The sequence below is a fragment of the Pseudophryne corroboree genome, chromosome 3 (assembly GCF_028390025.1).
Source record: "Pseudophryne corroboree isolate aPseCor3 chromosome 3, aPseCor3.hap2, whole genome shotgun sequence".
NCBI lineage: Eukaryota > Metazoa > Chordata > Amphibia > Anura > Myobatrachidae > Pseudophryne > Pseudophryne corroboree.
The window spans coordinates 91,291,885-91,318,563 of NC_086446.1; the positions used below are offsets into that span (position 1 = coordinate 91,291,885).

Sequence of the window (26,679 nt, forward strand, 5' to 3'; positions counted from 1 at the left end):
GATGCGTTGCCATAGATGACTATGTACAGCATACATTGTTCTATAAGTTCCATGTTACCATGTGATATTGATTTTAACTTATAATTTATGTTTCGGAAGTTGGGCCTGCACCGGTTTATTATGCTAATTGTGATAATTGGTCCCTACTGGACACAGGAATCTGCGTATTCCCTGGGTGGGGATCTGATGTGAGTTGTGTTATTCCTTTTTTTTGTGTGTTTTTGTTTAAAGGAAAAACTGAAAAATCAATAAAAAAAGTATTGAATAAAAAAAAAAAACCGGACGCACCAAGCCCCCTCAGGTTATAGAATATAGGAATAGCAAGTTGAGTAAGAGACACGAAATGGAAACCACTCAGCTATCAATGCACACACAAATAGTCACAGTCTGTACAATGCAGAGGTTATTACTAACAATAATACTGCACTGGACTAGCTTACACAGCTATATAACAATAGATATAATAGTACACAGTAAGAACTGGATGTATATCACAGGGTAATTGTACTATAAAACCCTGACTAAGTGCACTCTTTCTTAACTATCACTGTCTAATAGGCAGGTAGAATACTTAAGTGTCATGTAAAGTCACAGCGCTGACAACCGGGTGGCTTTACACAGGAGGATTTGCCCAAGCAGTCCCAGGAACAGTGTAGCTGAGAGAAATGGCGCCCAGACACTGACAGGGAGTGAAGGAGAGACAGATATGCAGCTCCAGGGCGGGAACATTTGCGGGAAATGGCGTCCTGGGGCTGGGGGAGGGGCTCCAGGTCTAAGCCTTAACCCCCTGCTGGCAAAACCACCGGGTACTGTGGGCTACTATTAAAATAGTTTTAAGGGAAAACCTGACCTGCACCCATGCCCTGGTGATCTAGTGGGATCGCCTGTACTGCCACAGTGTCCACCGCCAGCGCGCGCGGCCCGCCTCCCACTGACCGCGCTGGATCGCGATAAAGTACGGGTCCTGCAAGCGGGACCCACTCACCACCTCCCGAAGCGCAGCCATGCGATCCCAGAGAGCCTCCGTCGTGTGTTCCTGACCATGGAAGAAAACCGGAGCCTCCTGCTGTAGTTACCCGGCAACCAGGGCTCGGGAGTGTACAGCGCCGCTGGGGAGAGATGGAGCTGCAGCAGTGAATGTAAAAAAACATATACACACTGCTGCTGCCCTTGAAGTCTTCACTTTTCTTCTCAAAAAGCTCTTTTTAGGGCTGCCCAGAGCAGCCCCTCAGCTATGTGCCTGCTATCTGCAGCACCAACTACAAAACTGAGCTCCTGTGCAGGGAGGCGGGGTTATAGAGGAGGCGGCGCTATGCATTCTGGGAACAGTCAAAGCTTTTCAGCCTGTTGGTGCCTCGGATCAAGATCCTACTCTACACCCCTATGTCTATCCTTGTGGAGCCCAGTGTACCCCGCAGCAGAAAGAAGGAATTTTACCCAGGCTGGTTCTGCCACATCAGCGTCTATGAGCATTTATACTCGCTTAATGTCTGCTCTCTGGACATATCTGTATATAATCTCTGGTTTAGAGACTAACACATTAGGCTTATGCCTGCTGGAGCCGCCTGCTCATAATCCAGTTTATATCTGATATGTTTATAGTGTGAAGGAAAATGTAGAAAATTGTTTAGTAAAAAATACACAACAGAGGTACAAACCATGTTCGGCTATCTTCTTTTTCTATACATTGCTTCAGATTCCAAAAAATATATATTTGAAAAAAAGAAATAATAATAAATAAATAATAAAACTAATATGTGACCAGCACTTTATGCAAATTTCGCCACAAAGCCCTTCCCTGGTGTTCATCCGTGCGTCCGAATGTGCCAGGAAAGAGACGCCCACTGTAAGTACACGCTGTAATACTACATTACACACCATTACTAATCGCACCATGAAAACTGGCACAAGCCCTTGGGTAAGTGCAGATTTTCCATCTGACTCTGGCCTCCAATGAGAACGATTAAGTGCCTGTGTGCGCCAACATATTAGCATCATGTACGCAGCATGCCCATGATACGGACCATGTTTGCACACATTAATAGCCACCACCTCCCAGTCACTGCCCAGGAATGCCCAGCTGGTGCGTCCTGACGTAGCCGGAACCAGTACCTTCCCTATCCCAGTCATGTCCCTTCTGCCAACGGAGTATACAATCCGGCATCGGGGGGGACTATTGTCTCCAGCCCTCTGATGGCTGCTGCCAGTGACAGGTTGCTGTAGCAGATCCTGTGGCCCTATACTGTGGGCCTATTTTGATGGAGGTCCTGAAGCAGCAGCTTGTTAATCCGCACCTGGCTACACCAGGTGCCATTGCTATGGGCCCAGAGGCTTAGGGACTAAGGTCATAAAATGGTTTACCAACATTCTGGTATTGCCTACTAGGCAACTGGGTCTGACACATTGCCAGGCCTAAATGGGATGACATTCCATGCTCGTGTAGTGGATGTTATAATGGTGTGGGCAGGCCTCTAAAGTGGGTGTCCTGGAAGGCTGGAGAAGCACCACCAGCATACTTGCCTACCTGACCCTCTCCATGAGGGAGAAAATGCTCTGTTCCTGGACTTTCCTGGTAACGTATGATTGCCATCACCTGTGGTTAGCTAGTTAATTGATAAGAAAGGTGTTTCACCACAGGTGATGGCAATCATACATTACCAGGAAAGTCCAGGAACAGAGCATTTTCTCCCTCATGGAGAGGGTCAGGTAGGCAAGTATGCACCAGGCCCCTACCCAAAGTTTACTTTGGTGCTTGGCAATACCTGAGCCCTTTACAGCATTCAGACATGTAACACTGCGGTAAAATAACCTTGCCCCAATCTGCAAAGCTCTGCCCATTTTGGTCAAATATTGCCCCTTGGGTATGTGAGTTTGGGCAGGTGGGGGTATGCTATTCTGCCCTGCTTATCCCTATTATTATTTTTATTTATTGTACTTCATTATTTGCACAATTGGGGTTTTTCAAAGGGGTCTTAAAAGGGGCTTAGGATCTTAAAAGGGGCAGGGCTCACCTGAAAGTGGTCGTGTCTGGGCGCAGAAGGCTGTGTTTTGTCCCAATTTAATAGGCCACAATGTCAGGAGGTATCTGTGCCTAAATCTATACGTTAAGAGAGTATTCATTATTACAGTATTTCTGGTTCTCAATAGCCGCAAATCATAGGCATTACATATGAGCCGACATAGTTGTTCTAGCCCAGGTGTGTTCAACATGCAGACTTCTAGCTGTTGTGGAACTATCCATCCCAGCATGCCATGCCGCAGTGTAGCTATTAGGGAATACTAAAACTGTGGCAGAACATGCTGGGCTGTGTAGTCCCACAAAACCTGGAGGGCAGCATGTAAGTCTATGATAACCTCAGGTACCCGTATGCCTGTAACTTGGGGCACACTGCTTATACCTAACAAGGGAAAGGGGCCCAGGGACTGTTCTATATGTATTTAAATGGCCCTTTAAATATTTGAGTAGCTACACTGTTATGTAATATTGGTGGTGATAACGATGATAAGCTGGAGGTAATTACTCAGAGTTGCAACATGCGGCACTACTGTGGAACTATACATCCCAGCATGCCCTGCCACACTTTTTGGGGTGCCCTAAATGCAAATCTGTGGCAAAGTATGCTGGGATGTGTAGTGTCAGAGCAGCTCCCATTGCTTACCACTGGCTATGCATACCCTCCATAATGTGCATGGCAGACACCCTGACCTGCGCTGCTCAGACCCACTTGTGTCATTTAGTAAAGGGTTGGCATTGAGAACCCGAGAATGAGGGATTAGATCAGCTCATATAGCACTGCATCTTTCATGTGTTATATACAGATATAGGTCTGCATTACTGTGTAGCAGTTATACAATAGTTGTGTATGTAACTAGATAGTGAATTGCGTCTTTCTGTAATTGAAGGTCTCCCAATATAACCTGGGTACCACCGTGCTGGCCACTATGATAAAGGGGAGTAGAAAGATCGGGATAAAAGGTGTTCGACAATAAAGATCACTTTCTGGAGATAAAGGGGTATATGCAATTGCGGTCGAATTCCCGAAATTGTCGAATTTCGGGTCATTTTCGCCCCCCAAAAAAAATCGCCTATGCAATTCAGTGCTTTCCGACCAAAAAACGGACTTTCAAAATTCGACTTTTTGAAATTCGAATTTTTGCAAATTCGACTTTTCTGCAATGAAACAAGTGCTGCAATTCGACAAAAGCATATTCAATTCAAGTTTGGAAATTCGACAGCAGTGCTTTTAGACAGCAAATTCGTCATTTTCAATCCGCCACACTTTGGAGGGTGAAAACAATAAAAAAAATTTTAAACATGTTTTTTTTGGTGTTTTTTTTTTTTAGGAATAGCATATCTATTTATATGAGAAGGGATTAGGTATTTTTTTATTTTTTTTTTGGAGGCACAAATATTATTTATATATTTTTTAAAATATTATTTTTTTTTAATTTTTTTTTATTGCTGGAACGGTAAAATCCTTAAAAAAAATGGCGTGGGGTCCCCCCTCCAAAGCATAACCAGCCTCGGGCTCTTCGAGCTGGTCCTGGTTCTAAAAATGCGGGGAAAAAATTGACAGGGGATACCCCGTATTTTTAAAACCAGCACCGGGCTCTGCGCCTGGTGCTGGTGCCGAAAATACGGGGGACAAAACGAGCAGGGGTCCCCCGTATTTTTCACACCAGCATCGGGCTCCACTAGCTGGACAGATAATGCCACAGCCGGGGGTCACTTTTATGCCGTGCCCTGCGGCCGTGGCATTAAATATCCAACTAGTCACCCCTGGCCGGGGTACCCTGGGGGAGTGGGGACCCCTTCAATCAAGGGGTCCCCCCCAGCCACCAAAGGGCCAGGGGTGAAGCCCGAGGCTGTCCCCCCCCATCCAATGGGCTGCGGATGGGGGGTCTGATAGCCTTTTGTGATAATGAAAAGAATAGTTTTTTCCAGCAGTACTACAAGTCCCAGCAAGCCTCCCCCGCAAGCTGGTACTTGGAGAACCACAAGTACCAGCATGCGGGAGAAAAACGGGCCCGCTGGTACCTGTAGTACTACTGGGAAAAAAATACCCAAATAAAAACAGGACACACACACCGTGACAGTAAAACTTTATTTCATACGTCGACACACACATACTTACCTATGTTCACACGCCGACATCGGTCCTCTTCTCCATGTAGAATCCACGGATACCTGAAAATAAAAGATCAATATACTCACCTCAGCCATGGTCCAGAGATACATCCACGTACTTGGCAAAAAAAGAAAACGAACACACGGGCCACCGGACTGAAAGGGGTCCCATGCTGACACATGAGACCCCTTTCCACGAATGAGACCTGTCAGTGACAGCTGTCACACAAAGGTCTCTAAAGCCAATCAGGAAGCGCAACTTCGTTGCGCTCACCTGATTGGCTGTGCGCTGTCTGAACTCAGACAGCGCATCGCACAGCCCCGTCCATTATATTCAATGGTGGGAACTTAGCGGCTAGCGGTGAGGTCACCCGCCGGTCAGCGGCTGACCGCGGGTAACCCCACCGCTGACAGCAAAGTTCCCACCATTGAAACTAATGGAGCGGCTTTGCGATGCGCTGTCACAGCACAGACAGCGCACAGCCAATCAGGTGAGCGCCACGGAAGTAGCGCTTCCTGATTGGCTGAAGGGACTTCAGTGACAGGAGTCACGTGATGTCCCGGCATTCGGGAGAAAGGGGTCTGATGTGAAAGCATGGGACCCCTTTCAGTCCGGCATGGAGCGGGTGTTCGGTTTGTTTTTTTAACAAGTACGTGGATTTATATCTGGACGTGGATGTACCTCTGGACGCTGGAAGGTGAGTATAATTTTTTCACAGGTACCCTCGGATCGTCGGAGACCGTGGCAGTCGGCGTGTCAACATAGGTAAGTATGTGTGTGTCGGTAGTGTGTAATAAAGTTTTACTATCAAGGTGTCTGTGTACTGTTTTTATTTGGGTATTTTTTTCCAGTAGTACTACAGGTACCAGCGGGCCCGTTTTTCTCCCGCATGCTGGTACTTGTGGTTCTCCAAGTACCAGCTTGTGGGGGAGGCTTGCTGGGACTTGTAGTACTACTGGAAAAAACAATATCTTTTTATTATCACAAAAGGCTATCAGCCCCCCCATCCGCAGCCCATTGGATGGGGGGGGGACAGCCTCGGGCTTCACCCCTGGCCCTTGGGTGGCTGGGGGGGGGGACCCCTTGATTGTAGGGGTCCCCACTCCCCCAGGGTACCCCGGCCAGGGGTGACTAGTTGGGTAGTTAATGCCACGGCCGCAGGGCACGGCATAAAAGTGACCCCCGGCTGTGGCATTATCTGTCCAGCTAGTGGAGCCCGATGCTGGTGTGAAAAATACGGGGGACCCCTACTCTTTTTGTCCCCCGTATTTTTGGCACCAGCACCAGGCGCAGAGCCCGGTGCTGGTTTTAAAAATACGGGGGATCCCTGCCCAATTTTTCCCCGCATTTTTAGAAACAGGACCAGCTCGAAGAGCCCGAGGCTGGTTATGCTTTGGAGGGGGGACCCCACGCCATTTTTTTTTCCGGGTTTTTCCCGTTTTTCCCCGTTTTTTAAAATCGCGGCAAAATCCGCCAAATCGGCCGATTTTCGCCCGCGGGTCTGTCGAATCCGTTTTGCATTGAATATGGTGAATTCCAGCAGCCACCTGCCGGAATTCACCTGTCAAATTGTGTCGAATTTAAAAACGGCGATAATTTGCCGCGATTCGCCGTGAATTGCATATACCCCAAAGTCCTTAGAACAACATGGACAAATCGCCAAGAGTGGACTACAGAAAGGTAATATACTCATTCATATATGTAAGAGAACGTGAAGTATTATCTAAATAAGAAAGTGATATATATATATATATATATATATATATATGCGCTGCCATAAAAGAACATAACTCCAACCGAGTCAATGCATGGAAAGTAAAAAGGCACTTACATGACAGGAACTAAAAGGTCAATTACAATGAGATAATGGCCACAAAAAGTAAATAAATACATCATTTAATTAAAAAATAAGGAGAGTTATTATGATACACTTACCATGATTAACTCTCTGCAAAGTACACTGTGTTCCACAGGGAAAACATCGGGGTGTAGAGCGGAATCCTGGATCCAGAGGAACTATCAGGCAAAGCTTTGACTGTCCCAGGATGCATTGGGGCCTCCTCTATAACCCCGCCTCCAGGCACTGAGAGCTCAGTTTCGAGTGGTGCCTGCAGGCAGCAGGTCACCTGACAGGCGGGCTGCACTGGGCAGCCCTGAAAAAGCTGAAGACTTCAAAGGCCGCAGCACTGTTATGTCAGGGTGACATTCAGTGCTGCGTCTCCGTCACCTACCTAGCGGCGTCGCATACTCCCGCGGCTCAGTTCCCGGGTACCCCGCTGCAGAAATGAGGAATAATTCTGTGGCTAACCTAACTAAGTAATTAATTCATATGACTAAAGATCCCTAGTGCCTATAAGGAATACATGCAAAATGAAATGCCCGCCCGAGTTCACCAGCAGTACAGGATGACGGCCGAACTCGGGTTTGCCTTGTAAGTGATTGCCCCTTTAAAAAAATCTGGGTTCGGCCGGCATCCCACGTGGCCACCAAACTCAGGTGTCATTACATCCCGCCCCATGTGTGTACATATCTGCATTACAGAGCTAAATAGAACTAGTAGCAGGAGATCGGGCCCAAGTACTAAGGGGCGTGGCCAAGCATGTGGGGGGTGACCACAGCCCATCGGGAACACTGAGGCCCTATTTACATGATGCACTGCCCACTAGAGAGCACGTGTTCACACCAACTTGGTGGCCTGGTGCAGCCCCTCTACAGCCCAGGCCCCTGTGTGCCCACCCTCCCCTTCTCAGCATCCCTGCTTACACTACCCTATGTGACATGATAACTACCTGATTGGTACCGTGTCACCAGTAATGTGAGGGTAAATTATAAATAATGTCAAAGTCAGAAAAATATCCCTATACACGCTGCCATATTTGCACCTCATGCTGGTCCGTGCTGCGCATGCGTGCGCTTTCCCGTGATAGCGCATACCCGCTGATGCGTGCACCCGCTCGCATCGGTATGCGTATTTACGGTAAAGAGTATGTAGTCGTAGCGTGCGACCCAATCGTTACATATTTTCACAATTAATGTAGTTTGTAGATCATGGTCCCTTTGATAGTTTCTGAAAGTTTAGTTAATATAGAATGTCCCTGAGCTGAGGAATCCCTCTTTGTATTGTGGGAAGGGTCTAACAAGAGTCATGCAGCAGTGTTTGGTACCCATCGGAAGAGTATTTAATTAGCAATATTCCGGTGTTGGTTTGGAGCGTATTAATCGCTCGTGCGAATAGTTATGGACATAAGAAGTTTATGTCCATTTCTATTATTTACTCATACTCAGGTATGCGGCGGGAAACCTAGTTTCCCACCCACCTGAGCTGTTTGAAATCGTCACAGCCCACCTGTATGAATCAACCTATGACCTTTTGTTATGATACAGGGCCGAATTCCGACGTCCAATGGACAATGGGATTGTAGGGACTATGAGATTGCATTGTGTGAGGGGCATAAATAGGCAGGCCGACCATATCCAACTTCACTCTCTCATCAACGGTTTTCTGCTGATAACCGGGAGCTGGATATCGAGGCGCATGCGATCATACCCTTTGTGCGTAAGTTTCTCTCCGTAATCATTGTCTTACTGTGAGCCAATTTCTCTCATCTCTCTCCATTTCTCTCTCTCTCTCTCCTTTCTCTTTTCTCTCACATCTCCCCTAGACTAGTATTGAATTGTATTAGATAGTATTGTATTTTGGTTAGGAAGTCTCTGTTATATTGTAGTGTATCATTTGTACTGTTATCCCCTTTTACAAGTATATTAGATATAATACAGTTAATAGGCTTTGGACCCTAAACCAGTATCTGTGTATTTCCTATAGTGTTAAGTGTTCACTTGAGCGTCGGTGACGCTCAAGCAGCTTTGTAGTTAGTCAGGTTACATAAGGTTGCACTTACACCCTGTATTCACATTAAGGTATTCTGTGTATTTCATTGGTATAAGGTTTAGACATAAAGGTATAGCGTTGTGAGCGTCAGCGCCGCTGGTGATCTCCTCGTGGTCTCGAGCGTCCGCTACGCCATAGCGAATCATTACTCTAGTCATAGCCCTTAACGTGCTGTCCTGTGATCGCTGGGCCGTGAGCGAACGTGACGCTTGAGCGTCTCGCCTACGGCGGAGCGATCGTTACGCAACCAGCGTACCCGTACGGTACTTCTTAAATAAACAGCGTACAGTGTTCTTAGACTTCATAAAGGGTTGTTTATACGACAAAGGAATTTAGCATTGTCAATTGGGGACTCGTCCTATCCTTCTCATATCTGCACTAGGTAGATCAGCAGACATTATCCCCCCAGCAAAGGGTGGGAGGTTGTCTCGCAGTGCTGTGCTGACGGGATAAGCGTCTGCTTCGCTTAGACAAAGAGTGCTGAAGGAATCCGGGAACCGGAAGTAAGAACAAAACGCTTGTGTCTTTTAAAACTGTTTATTTCTCTTCTGTCTTGCGTATACACGCACGCATACATATATATCTGCATTTCTTTTTTTCAAATTTCGTATATCACTATTCCTGTTTGCCAATTTTTATAGTTGATAGAAAGTGCTAAAAGAGATTTGCTGTTATTTCATAGTAGAGGTAATAGTTAAAGTATAGACCAACACACGGCTTGTCTGGGAGATAAGGCAGTCAGTGTGGTGTGCGGTAGATGATCAGGGATCATCTACATTGATAAAAGTAGAAATTGTGTTACGGTGGATCTTTGTTTTGCGTACACGTGTCACTAACAAAGACTAGCGTACGCAATCCAAAGGCAGACGCACGCAGCGTTCATTACGCAACGTAGCGTCCGGTTACGCCCACGTAGCTCAAGTCACGAAAAGTTGGATTTTAGCGCAAAGCGATAATTAGCGCAAAGCGATAATTAACGCAAAGGCGATAAGTAACGCACAGCGGTAGATAACGCAACGCGGTAAATAACGCAAATCTATTTTTGGAAAAATCTGAAATTTAGTTTAACAGATCCTGCTCCTAATTGGTAACACAGCTGGGCTGAAGAAAATTTCTGCGCAGAAATAGATATAGAAACAAAGTGTACATGTGTTGAGTGAGTGTGTTTTTATCACATAAGTTTATATAACTTAGAGGTTGAACCAAAAGGAAAGTCGGGTACTCGTCAAAGGACATACGTGTAAGTGACATATACGGTGGCTAGGGAGGCATCCCTGGTTAAATAATATTTGAGCATTAGAGTATAGCGGACCATAAGGTAACAGACCAGGAGGTCATTAACAGACGGTAACAGACCAGGAGGTCATAAGGTAACAGGTTAAATAGACAAAGAGGTCCGCTATAAAGGTACAAGAGGCACAACGCCTGGGGTGTTGGTGCAGAACCCATATAGGCCATACAAGCTCTTGCTGAAGGAATCGCGGCCGGAAACATCGATTCCATTGATCTTTCAGTACATGACAAGTAGTGCTTATGTACTGAACGATTGTACCGCACGTAATTGTGTGCAGTAGTTAGTAATCTGACCTAATACCATTAGAGTAAAGTGGTCACAAACGCTATTTGTACATTCTGACGTGATTTGTGTAATTTTTTATTTTTGGAAGGGAAGTTCGCTGGTCACTCAGGAACTATCTAACAACCCCACCTTTACTGGAAAGAGTAAGTGTCCTGCGGGTAACCCTCATATGTTCCAGTAAACAGAAGGTTCCATAGGGGCCCTGTATCGAGTACGCCAGCACCATATCGGTGTGATCAGGTCGTATTGGTCGAGGTGGGCGAGTGAGTGGGGTACTCGGTAAACCGCCACCGCCGGCCTATTTTTGGACAATTTGGTTTGCTGTAAGGGTTCGCTGAAGACCGTGATATAAAGATCACAGGAGTAGTAAGCAACACCTGCAGATTATGGGGGCCAATTGTTCAGGTAGGGGGCGATCAACCTTGGTTCGGGTTGATTCAGAGAACCGACCCGTCGGGTCGGCAAGGTACATCATGTGTGAAAAATACGGAAGTCACACAGAATCTTTATGTGATGAATAGGAGAGAATGACTGTACAAGACAGGGACAAATTCCCAAGAATAGGTAGCTTCAGTCCAGAAGTGTTACAAAATTTAAGGAGGAGGATATGTCTCCTAAAATCAACAAAGAGACGAATTCAGCATCATGATTATTTACAGTTATGGCACCAGGAAGGTGAGATACAGAGAGGTTTGGCTCTGGCGGCAGGATCTGGGGCAGTCAGGAAGCTGATAGCCACAGCCCCTCCTCCACCATACATTGCAGGAGAGAAGTTGATTGCGGAGAGAAACGCACTGGGTTGTAAAACACAAACTCTTAGTAACCCTGTAAATGTTAATGATGTTAACCAAGTAACTCATGCAATTATTAACCCGTGCAAGATGTACCCTGTTTTGAACCTTCCTCAGGAGTGTGATCAAGAAGACGATTCAACAACAATTTCAGCTCTCTCTCTCGCGGCCACCATAGCAGAGACCACAGTAGGCACAACAACACCCACGAGATTAGCGAAAGCCCCTAGCGGAGGGATAGGTGAGGTCGTGTCAACGGGTAAGTACGGCACCATGCACTACACTGAAACAATTTCACCACAAGTTGTAGAATCTACACAGAATGAGGTTGTTAGACTTGCTCCTGTAAGGGTAATAGCAGTTCCCAATGGAAAAACAGATGTGTCTGGAGCCACTCCCATAAGGAACATTGCCATGTACACTCCATTTTCCCGAATGGAATTAAGAACAATAGTGTCCGAATTTCCTGACCCCAGGAAGGACTTAGTTGCTAGCCAAAAATACATCAGGGATCTAGGCAACACTGTAGAACCCAACAACAAGGACTGGCAGATACTACTAAGAGCTTGTTTACCTTCCAATGTCGACGCAACTCAATTTTTAGCTGACTGTGCATTGGATAAAGATGTACCGCTTACAGACGTGTACAACAAGGATAATGTAAAAAGGATAAATTTACAGCTAAAGGAGTATTTCCCAGCCGTTGTTAAATGGAACAAGATATTCTCCATTAGACAAAAAGAGTCCGAGACGGCATCAGAATATTTTCACCGGGCACTATTAGAAATGGCAAAGTACACTGGAATAGAAGACATTAAGACCAACCCAAACCATCAAGACGTAGCAGTATCTGTACTGATGGATGGTTTAAAGGAAACATTAAAGACTAGGGTACAGACCACGCAACCATGTTGGCGAGGTCTGTCGGTGTCCACTTTGAGAGAGGCTGCTATTGATCACGACAGAAACATCACTAGACACAGGGAGTCGCAAAGTGATAAGTTAATGTCAGTAAGTATACAGGCGCTGACCACAAGGCAGCCTGCGTATGTACCATCGAATCCTGTAAGTAAATCAACTGTAATAACTTGTTATTCCTGTAACAGACCAGGACACTATGCACGAGAATGTAGAACAAAGAGTGTACAAAGATCTTTTCAACCCCCTAGACAACGACACGACACACGACATTGGGAGCAGGGTCCACAGAGACGGAGTTTTGAGCCACATACAGGGGAAACAAAAAGATATCCCCCGAACAGAGACTGGCATGCCTCTGGTAGTTCCCAGCTAACTCCCTCACAAGTAGTCGCTGCCAGCGGGGTACAGGCAGGTCACCATACCCAATAGGGGTGTGGCCATACCTGTAATCTGCAGCCAGTTAAGTTGATTGCCAGTCTTGGAAGCGAACCAGAGATTGCAATCAATGTAGCTGGTAAAACTTTAAACTTTCTTGTAGACACAGGGGCGGCCAAGTCAGTGATAAATTCGACAGTGGGCATGAGAACCACTGGTAGGACAATTCCAGCCATGGGAGTAACAGGAGTAGTCCAGCACTACCCTGTTAGCAAACCAGCCGAGATTACAATAGGGCCTTTGCATACCAAGCATTCCTTTTTGCTGGCTGCATCGGCACCAACTAATCTCCTGGGTAGAGACTTACTATGTAAAATGGGTTGCGTCATTTATTGTACTCCTGAAGGTGTATTCTTGGACATTCCTGAGAATCACGCTCAAGAGGTACGAGACATGTTAGACTCCCCATCAAAATTAATGTCACATTCCATTATGACAAATAGGAATCCATCCCAAGTAGAAGAGATGACATCTCAGATACCAGAGTCACTTTGGACAAAAGATGGACAGGACACTGGATTAATGGCAAACGTAGCTCCAGTAGTTGTACAAGTAAAAGATGGTAGGATAGCTCCAAAAATCCCACAGTATCCTCTGAAGCCAGAGGTGGAGTTAGGAGTTTTTCCAGTAATAGAACGCTTGCTGCAACAGGACATTCTAGTAAGAACGTCCAGCACAGCAAATAGTCCCATCTTCCCTGTTAAAAAGAGTGGGGGGAGGGGTTACAGGCTAGTGCAGGATCTAAGGGGGATTAACAAAATAGTTGAGAGTCAGTTCCCCGTAGTGCCTAATCCAGCTGTCATCCTAATGCAAATTCCTCCCACTGCCAAATTTTTCACTGTTATTGACCTCTGCTCCGCATTCTTTTCGGTACCTCTGCACCCTGACAGCCAATATTTGTTTGCTTTTACATACAGAGGAGTCCAATACACGTGGACTCGGTTACCCCAAGGTTTCATAGATAGTCCAAGTATATTTTCTCAGGCTTTGCATGATTGTTTACAGTCTTTCCAACCGGAGAGTGGATCAGTATTGATACAGTACGTGGACGATTTACTGCTGTGTTCAGATTCACTGGAAGCCTCTCTGAAGGATACGAAACAGCTCCTGTTTCATCTTTCAGACACAGGTCACAAGGTTTCCAAAGACAAGTTACAATTATGCCAGACTAAGGTAAAATATTTGGGACACTGTCTAACACAAGGACTGAGACACCTGACCGCTGATAGAATCCAAGCCATTAGAGACATGACACTGCCACAAACCCAGCAACAGATCAGGACGTTTTTAGGAATGTGTGGGTATTGCCGTAATTGGATCCCAGGGTTTTCCATATTGGCGCTACCTTTGCAGGAAATGGTCTCTTCAAACAAACCTGATCGGATTTCGCATACAGACGAATCCGAAGCAGCATTTGAGAGACTTAAGCAATGCCTAACGCAGGCACCATCACTAGGTATGCCAGACTATGGGAAACCCTTTGAACTATACGGAACAGAAAGTGCTGGGTGCGCAGCAGGTGTACTAACCCAAAAACACGGTGACGCCAGCAGGCCAGTCGCATACTACAGCGCCCAGCTAGACACGGTAGCGCGATCTCTCCCCACATGCTTGCGTAGCGTTGCGGCGATAGCATTGCTAGTGACAAAAAGCGAAGATGTCGTGCTAGGCCACAACCTCACAATCCATACACCACATGCGGTATCTGCCTTATTGAATTCTGCCCAAACCAGACACGTCTCATCAGCAAGGTTTACAAGATGGGAATTGGCATTAATGGCCCCAGTAAACATCACCATAAGGAGATGCAGCGCATTAAATCCTGCAACATTTCTACCAGGTGTGCCTGGTCAGACACAAAGGGTGGAAGGTGAGAGTGATGGGGAAGGAGGATTTAATGCAAAGGAAGATACACATGATTGTATGGAATATTTGACCCAAAATTTTACCGCAAGGCCTGACATCAGTGACAATCCACTGGAAGATGCAGAACTCACGTTCTACACTGACGGTAGTTGTCATAGACAGTCAGACTCGGGAGACTTGTGTACTGGATACGCAGTCGTAGATGACCAAGACACCATAGAAGCGGAACCGCTAGGCCCACCTCACTCAGCCCAGGTTGCTGAACTGGTCGCCCTAACCAGAGCATGTGAATTGGCTAAGGGCAAGTCAGCCAATATCTACACCGATTCTAGATACGCCTTCGGGGTAGTACATGATTTCGGAGCCCTATGGCGCCTCAGAAATTTCATGACGGCAGCTGGTACACCGATAGCGCATGCAGCTCACATAAAAAGGCTTCTAACAGCGATACAGGAACCCGACAGAGTGGCTGTTATCAAATGTAAAGCACATACATATAGTCAAGACCCAGTGTCACTTGGTAACAGCCGAGCAGACGAAGCCGCAAAGCTTGCAGCTGCTACCCCCATACAGACAGACACCACACAACTGATGGTATTTCATACCATCAACACACAAAAGTTGTGTGAGATGCAGAATTTGTGTTCCACACAGGAAAGAGCGATCTGGAAGGCAAAGGGATATGGCCAGGAGTCCTCAGGGCTCTGGACGGATGGACATGGTAAACCAGTGGCCCCCAGAGCATATCTTCCATGTCTGGCTGAAGCAGCTCACGGGCTGACTCATCTAGGCAAGGAGGGAATGTGAAAATTGGTAAGAGCATACTGGTGCGCCCCAGGATTCTCCTCTCATGCGAGTAAAAGAGCAATGTCATGCCTTACCTGTCTGAGAAGGAATATTGGAAAGGCAATACCTACAGAACCATCCCATATCCCACCTGCCGGCGGCCCTTTCCAGGTAATACAAATTGACTTCATTCAATTACCCCCATGTCGAAATTTGAAATATGTACTTGTTTGTATAGATGTTTTCTCGAATTGGGTCGAAGCATTTCCAGCAGCTACAAATACCGCTATGTTTACAGCTAAGAAAATTGTGCAGGAATTTGTATGTAGATATGGTATCCCTAGAATCATTGAAAGTGATAGGGGTACCCATTTTACAGGTGATGTCTTTCAAGGAATGTGTAAATTAATGGGTATTGATAGCAAGCTGCACACTCCGTACCGTCCACAGGCGAGTGCGTAGGGGGAAAGAGTGAACAGCACTATTAAAAATAAATTGAGTAAAGTAATGGCAGAGACAGGACTGACGTGGCCAGAAGCTTTACCCATCGTTTTGTATAGCATCAGAACCACTCCCAGGTCCCCTCTTAATCTGTCTCCTTTTGAAATCTTGTTTGGTCGACAACCGCATGTCATGATTAACCCTCAGGATGATTTGAAATGTAACAATGAAGTAACTGTAAAGTACTTAATTAACATGAGTAAACAGTTAAGGAATCAAAATGATAATCTGAAGTTGGTGATTCCTGATTTACCAGATAGTAATTGTCATGACATTGAACCTGGGGATTATGTAATGATACGAAATTTTCTACGCTCAGGTTGTCTTATTGATAGATGGGAAGGACCATACCAGGTCTTATTGACTAGCACCACAGCATTGAAGGTTGCTGAGAGAGAGACTTGGGTCCATTCATCCCACTGCAAAAAGGTTGCTGATCCAGAGAAGTCCCGTGATAAGGAACAGACGGTAGAGGTTGTATCACTGGAGTGTCTGTTCCAGGAGGACTGAGGCGGCACCTGAGCCTTGAAGACCGAAAGCAGTTGTCGACTCCCCTCTCCCTTTTATTGTTTTTCTCCACTTCCCATCCCCTCTCCCTTAAAATTTCTTTTCCCCCTTCTCATTCTTCTCCATTTCCTCCTCAAAGATGGACTTGCCCCAAGAGACTGTGATCCGGATTATGATGTTGACCATGATGTTGACCAGAGCAGTCTGTTCCGGCGAGAGTACCATAGAGGTCGAGAGAGGTTCTGGAATGGGTTCCGATTATGATGATGGAGGAGTAGTTTTCCAAGATCAACCAAACCAACAAGCAAAGGCGAGTATCAGAAAACGATCCGATAGCATTGATCATAGAAGAAATTGTGACGGATTGTTAGCTGAAGAAAACTGTATCTGTAGGCTCTGTGATAATCTGGTTGAAGATGGATGCATAAAGAAATGCCAATCCAGTTTTAATATCCATATAGACCGGCATCCATTGAGTGACTATCACTCCTTAGTGGGTAACGTATTAAACCAAACAGATTGTTGGGTATGCTCTCAAGTACCTCAGGGTTATAGCAAATCAGGGCTAGTACCATTTCCTTTAACGTTAGGGGAGGTACTTGAGCTAAGTGGTGGGAGACCGGTGGACCGGAGGTTTAATATCTCCAGCCCTCCTAGTTTGAAGCTCCACCAATACCATGTGGATAGGTCCCTCTTATGTTTCAACATCTCCAATCCCAGAAAACCGGGAAATTGGGAAGTGTCGTGGAGCAATTTAACCATGACCTTTTCACACAGAGCAGATAGAATGCCTACAGATACAGAGCTTGTACGCCACATAGCCAGTAGAGGAAAATCTTTCCGGTATCGATATACCTTAGGAAATAGGATTACTAGAGTTGGAGAGGTATCACCAGTATACTGTGCACATATCGTACAAACTGATACGTGCATTAAGCAGATGGAAGAATTAGGGTCAGGAGATTTCACCTGGAAGGTTTGTAACATGGTAATGTCCTTCTCCGTCCCATATGTTCTCCCCGATGATGCATATTTCATATGCGGGAGAAAGGCGTACAAGTGGCTTGCCCCAAACTCTGAAGGATTGTGTTATATTGGAAAAGTATTGCCTGAAGTGATGACTGTTACACATGACAAAATGAAGGACATACACCGTGGTGCCCAAGCTCCTTATACTCACACTCATTACGAGCACCGAGTTAAAAGACAACTGTCAGAAAGGTTAGAGCATCCGGCCTCTGATCTTATCCATGAATCCACCGGGATTCAGGTTCTGGTAGCGTTAGATTTCACTCGCACCGCTCGAGGAGTGATGAACTATAAATACATTTCCGCACTCGCCAATTTGTTAGATAATATCACTGAAATGTATGATGACACGTTTAGATACACTGGAAGAGAACTTCAAGCTTATAAAACAGAACTAGTTCAGCATAGGATGGTTCTTAATTATCTTACAGCAGTAACAGGCGGATATTGTGTTACATTGGCAACACAGTACGGCATAAAGTGTTGCACGTATATCACAAATAGCACCGAGGATCCGGTAGAGGTCATAGACCAAAAGATGGACGATATTCTCCAATTGAAGTGGGAATTTCGTCGAAAACACAATCTCACCCTTGCTGCTGTAGGTAATGAGCTGACTGGTTGGGTGTCATGGTTGAACCCGCGAAATTGGTTCTCCGGTTTGGGAGACTGGGCTCAAGGAGTCATAATGGATGTTGGAAAGTTTCTACTATGTATCTTGGGTGTCGTTATATCGATTGGATTGATATTTAGATGCGGGCAGGCTTTAATGAGGTGCAAACAAAGTACAAAAGTGATGAGCTTGAGGAGTGAGGAAACTATAATTAACCTGGATTTGATTTATGACCCAATGATAGAAACCAGAATGTGATGAAAATGCGATTATACGGTCCGTTTCTTTCACCTGTTTTTCTGCTTTTCTCCAAGATACAAAGACCCCCTTGGACGAGGAAGTTGACGAGACGCTATACAGACAACAGACAAGCACCAAAGATGAAGTTTTGACAACCTATGATATGGACACTTGATGAACTTTGCCATGGATCCCCAGTTTCCCTAGTATTTTTAAACTCACGCTAGCCCAACATTTTTTGTAAATCTGATGGCACTGACAAAGCTATTTGCTCATGCCCAAGGAGCAATACAGCGCAAAGAAGACGACTCTCAACAGATACCGAACACAACTTCAACGACAGATGTACATTTCCCTGACATAGAATATCATTGCATTTTCCATAAGTGTTCTTTATCTTCATCTCTACAACCCTCAGGTAATGACACACATAGACGATAGGGAATACAGGCACAGATATCAGCAACCACATACCTCCCCCATTCATGTATCATCAACTAAAATGTGCATCCCCATTTTGTTACAACTGAAAGCCGAAATGAGCTCGGTAAAGTTTGACAGCCCATCCACAGACCCGTACCACGGGATAAGAAGGAATTCAAATGTATACTTCGCAATACCTCGAAGCTTGATTTACAACACGTACGGCACGATGATACATGACCCTCCAAACATGGACTCATACACACATGCTTCTGCTATCACACTAGGTTATACCCTCTTCACACCTACTCCTCTCTCCTCCCTCACCCAACCATGGAAATGAATTAACCCCTGACATATATTTTTCTCCTTTTGAAATGTTTTAGAAGGTGGCAGTTATTACTGACTGCCAAAGGGTGGACTGTCAAAGTCAGAAAAATATCCCTATACACGCTGCCATATTTGCACCTCATGCTGGTCCGTGCTGCGCATGCGTGCGCTTTCCCGTGATAGCGCATACCCGCTGATGCGTGCACCCGCTCGCATCGGTATGCGTATTTACGGTAAAGAGTATGTAGTCGTAGCGTGCGACCCAATCGTTACATATTTTCACAATTAATGTAGTTTGTAGATCATGGTCCCTTTGATAGTTTCTGAAAGTTTAGTTAATATAGAATGTCCCTGAGCTGAGGAATCCCTCTTTGTATTGTGGGAAGGGTCTAACAAGAGTCATGCAGCAGTGTTTGGTACCCATCGGAAGAGTATTTAATTAGCAATATTCCGGTGTTGGTTTGGAGCGTATTAATCGCTCGTGCGAATAGTTATGGACATAAGAAGTTTATGTCCATTTCTATTATTTACTCATACTCAGGTATGCGGCGGGAAACCTAGTTTCCCACCCACCTGAGCTGTTTGAAATCGTCACAGCCCACCTGTATGAATCAACCTATGACCTTTTGTTATGATACAGGGCCGAATTCCGACGTCCAATGGACAATGGGATTGTAGGGACTATGAGATTGCATTGTGTGAGGGGCATAAATAGGCAGGCCGACCATATCCAACTTCACTCTCTCATCAACGGTTTTCTGCTGATAACCGGGAGCTGGATATCGAGGCGCATGCGATCATACCCTTTGTGCGTAAGTTTCTCTCCGTAATCATTGTCTTACTGTGAGCCAATTTCTCTCATCTCTCTCCATTTCTCTCTCTCTCTCTCCTTTCTCTTTTCTCTCACATCTCCCCTAGACTAGTATTGAATTGTATTAGATAGTATTGTATTTTGGTTAGGAAGTCTCTGTTATATTGTAGTGTATCATTTGTACTGTTATCCCCTTTTACAAGTATATTAGATATAATACAGTTAATAGGCTTTGGACCCTAAACCAGTATCTGTGTATTTCCTATAGTGTTAAGTGTTCACTTGAGCGTCGGTGACGCTCAAGCAGCTTTGTAGTTAGTCAGGTTACATAAGGTTGCACTTACACCCTGTATTCACATTAAGGTATTCTGTGTATTTCATTGGTATAAGGTTTAGACATAAAGGTATAGCGTTGTGAGCGTCAGCGCCGCTGGTGATCTCCTCGTGGTCTCGAGCGTCCGCTACGCCATAGCGAATCATTACTCTAGTCATAGCCCTTAACGTGCTGTCCTGTGATCGCTGGGCCGTGAGCGAACGTGACGCTTGAGCGTCTCGCCTACGGCGGAGCGATCGTTACGCAACCAGCGTACCCGTACGGTACTTCTTAAATAAACAGCGTACAGTGTTCTTAGACTTCATAAAGGGTTGTTTATACGACAAAGGAATTTAGCATTGTCAATAACTTACTATTATCTGGAGCTTAATGACTAGCTAACCCCTTCCAGTTATTTAATATTCAACTATGTTATCATTTACAGGAGACAAATTAATAAAGATCAATAAGCAGAATGTGGTGGGATGGAGCGTCCTAGATTTTCTGCAATATGAAAACAACATCAAGCTGGGAAAAAACTAAAGATCTTAGTGTATCGTGGTCGCCAAAAGGGTCCGGCTCCAGCCGCAGGCGCTTCATCAGAGGAAGTGTGAGTTCCATATAAGCACCGTCTATATCTCACCAATGTATACTGAATTTTACCAATACTAGTATTATTATTATCATTGTGTACACACATTCAGGACTCATCCATATGCATATAATAACCCTGCCACATCAGGTATAACATAACACGCATACAATAGTGACAATGCAAGTGACAGCCTGACTTAGAGTAGCGCCCAAACACCACAACTTGATGAGAATTGGCTTTTTAAACAGAGAATTCTTCATAAATATATCTTGGAATAAAAACGTGTGGCGCAACCCGTGCGCGGCGGTTCTACTGTCACGTGGTATCCTTCTAAATCCATAAGGAATATTTTTCTGTCTGTCGGGAAGAGGTCCTATTCTACAGAAAAGAATAAAACCCTGATAGGATGATGAGGGCTGGCTCCTAGCAGGGAGAACAGAAGGAAGAAGGTTCCTCATAGATTTAGTAGAATAATAATGTGGTAATCAAGAGACTTGGGTGACTATTAACTTCCTTTACACCATTAGATACGTTTGTGGAACTCTAGCAGGTCCTGGCTGCCAGGGCATTCTGAAGTTTGTGGTTCCACATGACCACTAAGCTCTGGCAGCCACAGGGAGCCATGAGTGTGATTTCCCAAGCAATCGGGGTCATTCCCAAACCGTACTTAAGGGCCCATTTATCAAAGTATATTTGCGGCTTTATCCCCGAAAACATCAGTTTTCGGGGGTTGGCCACAAATATAAGGTATCTCCTGAATGTATGTAGGAGGGACCACAGCAGATATCTGATGCGATCCCTCCATTGCCGCCGGCAGCTGCATCCCCCATAGGTTTTTATGGGGAATATGATGCTGCCAAATTTACCAATATCAGGAATGTGACGTATTCCCGATATCGGTTCCTGGGGTTTCGGCCACTTGAAGAAGGCCAGAGCCAGAACCCTCCTTCGGAAGTGGCTTCTATGCAGTGCAGTCACATACGTGCCAACTTCCTCCTGTAGTCTTCCTCCACTGGAAAATTCCTGGAGGGGACATGCAGCGGATCACTGAGGGGGCGTGGCCTGGTGCTTCTCATTAGGACCCACTCCTCACAACATAATGCTGTACATTACAGGACTGTCAAGAGGGGTCAGGGCCAAGATGATGCGACTTTCTGAACAACATGTCATAATTTCACCCATTACTCCCACTTCACTAGGGAGTCCACTGGACTTCCTAAATAAATATGGATGTTCCAGAAGAGTAGGCGAGTGCAGCTGCACATTATGTGGGAAAAGGGAGCTAATTGTTCAATTAGCGGGCACAGCACTAATGAGCAAATGGTAAAATGACCCTTTATGTATTACAGGTTGGAAGGGGATTCCGCATCTTCTTCAGCGCTAGAGACAGAATTTGCATTTGTCCATGAATACTTCATAGGACAGGCAGCACCGGATCCTCATAGTGACACGTCTGACAGCACCCACCCAGATTGTGACGCAATCATATCCCCACGTAATGATGAAGTCTCCCACTCAGATAGTGACACAGTTTCCAACGCAGATATTGGTGTAATCCCACCCAGAGCCAGGAGAGATAATCCGGACAAGGAAATGAATTTCGTCAGCAGGTTTGGCAATTTTGTGGAAGAAGCCCTCAGAGAGTGGGATGAATGCACACAGGATTGCTGCTGCGCGTTAGGAGCCCTTGGTCTGTTTTGCCTTTTGTAAAGGTGAATGTGATGGCTCCTGGCAACCCTGCCCGTCACTTACATCTCCACTACAGCTGCAGAGCCTCTTAATGCCCAGAGGGAAGGGCAGTCCTTCCAGCCATGGTTCCCCAGAGGTTTCCCCCACCAGGGGTTTTTCCTCTCCTGAGTGCTGAAGGATGACTTAAATTAGCATCAGTTCTAAATAAAAGCTCTGATCCCTTTCTCCCCTACATCCGTCTCCTTGTCTTTATTTGACCTGAAGTTCATGGGGTGGTATACTGTGGGCTGAAAAGAGAGGGGAGGGCATCAGCCATCAGACAGCTTATAGATCCTGAGAGTGATGACCAAAGACAAGCCTATCAAATTCCAGACCCACCTACATAACCTTCAATGCTTCCCTATCCAATTACATCCTCTCTGTACAGTACACATAACATCACATATTTTGTCTTTCTTTACTCTCACACCGTCCTGACACTTGGCCAACATTGCACGGGTGATCATATCATACAACCCATTAGGAACCTAGCAATCTGGTGGACCATTATGCAATACTGTAGGTAGCATCTATCCTTGTGTATCAATGCTTATTTCCCTATAGAATGTAAGCTTGCGAGCAGGGCCTTCCTACCTCTATGTCTGTTTTTACCCAGTTTGGTTCTATTCTGTTGTTCTAATTGTAAAGCGCAACGGATTATGCTGCGCTATATAAGAAACTGTTAATAAATAAATAAATAAATAAAATAAATTATGCAGATGAACGTGTCACCGCATAGAAGAGGGGTCATGAGGGACGCGTGGAACCAAGATGAAACCATCTGGAAATATGTCCCCTAAACCTGAGATCTCTGGGTAGTGTGCCCTTATACACATCACATACAGGGCCTGATTCAGAGCCACACACAGGACCAAAGTTCACATCATTTGGGAGATTCTTTCCAACTGCGTATGCGGAAAAAAGTCTGAATGCGATGGAGCGCTGACAGGGGACTGTCTGCAATCTCCGGCGGTGTTACTGCATATGGGAAGGGGGCACAGGAAATGGGTGTCTCCCTGCTTGCACTGTCTGGCACACGCTAATGCAGAAGGGCAAGGCTGAAACTTTCATTGTCATATTATTGCACCTGCAAATCCAGCAGCGGGCGCTATTGCAGGCACAGTATCGCCCTCCTCTGAATCAGGCCCACAGTGTGCTTTGTGCTGTGTAAATGTGCACAGTGATGTCCGGGGCGTTTTATGGGCAGCGGCGTGGCTTTGGGGAGGCGCAGGCCGGACAACAGAGGCATGACCAGGCAGTTTGCTGGGTGGGCTGCAGCGGCTGCGTGATGTCACACACAGCCGCTGTGACCCAAAACATGGGGGCCCGGAGACTGACTTCGCTATGAAGGTAGGGGTCTACCCTTAAGATACGAGCTTATCACTATTTAGTAATGCGCTGGCATTTCAGTGCGGGGGGCATGCGGGGCAGCCTTGCACTGTGCTGGGCGCTCCCTGCATGCTAGAGAAAGGAATTATAGCTTTGTGCTTTTTCAACTCATGCTGAATCTGGGCCTCTATTCTGTTCTATAGTAAATGTCTGCTGCTTTCCCTATTCAGTTATTGAAGCTGAAACACAACAAGCATTCTCCTATTCAGGACCAAAACCTCATCCTTCTGTGCTTCCATACTGTTCCTCTGATGCCCCCCTCTGTCAGCAGTGACCAGCATTGCCTGCGGTGTCTGTACTTCCTTACTATACTACTGACTTACCACAATGTGTGATTGCTTATGGCCCTGGTCTCCCTTATTGTTATCCCGCATGCTGCAAGTGCTGGCTGCCCCTGACATGTGGTGCTCTGATGGGGTCACCTGATCTCCCAGCCCTGACCACGGCTCAGTCACCATCTTCCTATCTCTCCCTCACCAGTCACCTCCAGAGATTAGCCCAGGGGCTAGAGCAGGCTTTTTCAACCAGTGTGCCGTGGCACACTAGTGTGCCGTGACCAGTTGCAAGGTGTGCCGTGGAGCCAGAGCAGCTCCGGCCGTGACCTATGCATTGAAGACGCGCCAATGTGATATCATAGGTCATGGCCGCCGCGTCTCACCACCCAGCCAGCCCACCGGCCTGCATACACATCTTCCAGTTCCCGCCTGCATACACAGCTTTCCTTGCCCACCCACATCCACACCTGCCCAAATGCCCGCTGCTCATTATTCGCAGTACTCCACTATAAACAGCCCCCGCCACTGAGGGATAGGGAGTAGGACAGCTGACAGGTAGGAGCTAATATTTGTTATTTTATTTCTCCTGTGGGGAACAATAGGATTTCAATAGGATTTTTGTGGAGAGAATAAGGATTTATATGGACTTATGGTAGGAACAATGTGAATAAATGTGATTGATTTATGTAGACGCAACATGATTTATGTGGGGAGCAATGTGATTGTTTTTCTGTGTAGGCTAATGTATGTTTCGATATATTTTTTTTACTGTGAGGGCCAATGTGTGCTTTTTGTTTTTTTTCTGTGGGGAACTGATGGTGTGCCTTGGGAATTTTAAAATATTGTTTGGTGTGCCGCGAGTAAAAAAAGGTTGAAAATCACTGGGCTAGAGCCTGTGGGTTCCCCACACAGTAGCCAAGCACACTCTCTTCAGGGTCCCTATGTAAGTCCAGTTTATGTCATAGTTACACTCCTGAGATTTAGTAGCCGAGGTCTGTGCCCCTCACAGCACTAATGTAACAATAACCACAACGCAGTTATTGGGTACCTCTCACATATACAGTATATGTCAGTGCAAGGTAATACCCTGCTAGGAAACTTCCAGCAGCCCTGACTGCAGTGCAGAGGTGTCACTTGTATAGGTGACAACCACTGCGCCACCCCCTGTGCACCAAAAAGGGGGAGTGGCATATCACGGAGGGTTCATGGCATAGAGAAGTAACGTACAATGGGCATGGCCTTGTTATAAAGAGGCGTGGCTTAGCAGACAGCACCAGTTTCATCACTCCAGGAGGCGTGTCCAGCATCCACGTAGATACTGGCTGCCACCGGACAGGGCTGTATACAGTGTCGGCTCCTCCACTATGACAGGAGCCAGATGCTGCAGGAGAATGTTACACTGCAGCACCTGGCTCCTGTCTCTATGGAGAAGCCGGCATTTTGGTGTCATCCTTCCCCCCCTTCTGACACCACTGCTGCAGTCACGTGTAATGTGCACAGCTACTACTGCTCCGGGAAGTAAGGCTTAGGATGGAGCTCAGGGATCTCCTCATATGCAGGAATTGGACATCCAGTGTTCCCCAAGTGGGTAAGGGTATATTAAATCTCCAAAATATTGTTTTGCCATTGATCAGTAAGGTGGTGTATAATGTTACTTATAGGATTGCCCAAAAATCGATTAACAATTACTACAGTAACAACACTTTCTACAAAGAAATACTGTACACTTGTCTCACTGCTGGCAGTGGCTCTCACGCTACAGCACCTGTAGGTGTCATTCTAGCATTATTCACTTTCTCCTAATACAATACAACCCAGTCTAACGTAAGGAAATCTTCCCCATTGGGTAATTAACAAGAACACTTTCTAAAGCAGTTACTGCTAATTCTTTAGCCCAGTTGCGTTTATACGGACAGTACATTTCAAAACTGTTGTAGCAGTGGCGGCTCCAGAGGAGGGGCTGCAGGTCAGTTCAAATTTCAAATATGAGAGCCACACCAACCGTCACCAACTGCCACTTCAAACTGACTCACTGGCAGTTGGCGCGATTCCCATATTTGAATTTGAACTGAGCTGCAGCCCCACCTCTGGAGCCGCCCCTGATTGGCTGAACATGCGCATGTTACCTGCTTACATGGAAGACTTTTAGTTATTGTTATAATATATAAGCGCTGTGTGGGAAATTCCCACTTACCCAGTGATTCCGACTGGTCTCCGATCATCATTATTTCGTCCTTAGAGTAATAGCTGTACACAGAGGAAACAGGAGGAATACACGGAGATGAGGATTGGTGGAATGCGGATGACCTACTTGGTGTCCGACAGTCAGACATCAGTTAGCCGTGTCCTGTACATTATACATAATCACATACGTACATTTTATTTTATTGGGACATATCTGGTTATATAGCTGGGCTAGTTTCTCTGTGTATTCATTTCTCCACCCTGAAGAGAGAGTTCCAATACCCCGAAACATTGGTTTGAGAATTACGTTTTTATTCTTTAGACTTTTTTCTATCTGAATGCCGC

At 45.8% G+C, this 26,679-nt stretch overlaps 1 protein-coding gene across 2 annotated transcripts in view; it reads right to left on the reverse strand.

The window, feature by feature from the left end:
- Nucleotides 1-26,679, reverse strand: part of LOC135054845 (zinc finger protein OZF-like) — a 104,986-nt gene that overhangs the window by 70,094 nt on the left and 8,213 nt on the right. For both annotated transcript variants that reach the window (XM_063958244.1, XM_063958243.1), the window contains exon 2: nt 26,345-26,397. In XM_063958244.1, the coding sequence (XP_063814314.1) occupies nt 26,345-26,375 (31 nt within the window). In that variant the 5' untranslated portion in view covers nt 26,376-26,397. The remainder of the gene's footprint in view (nt 1-26,344; nt 26,398-26,679) is intronic.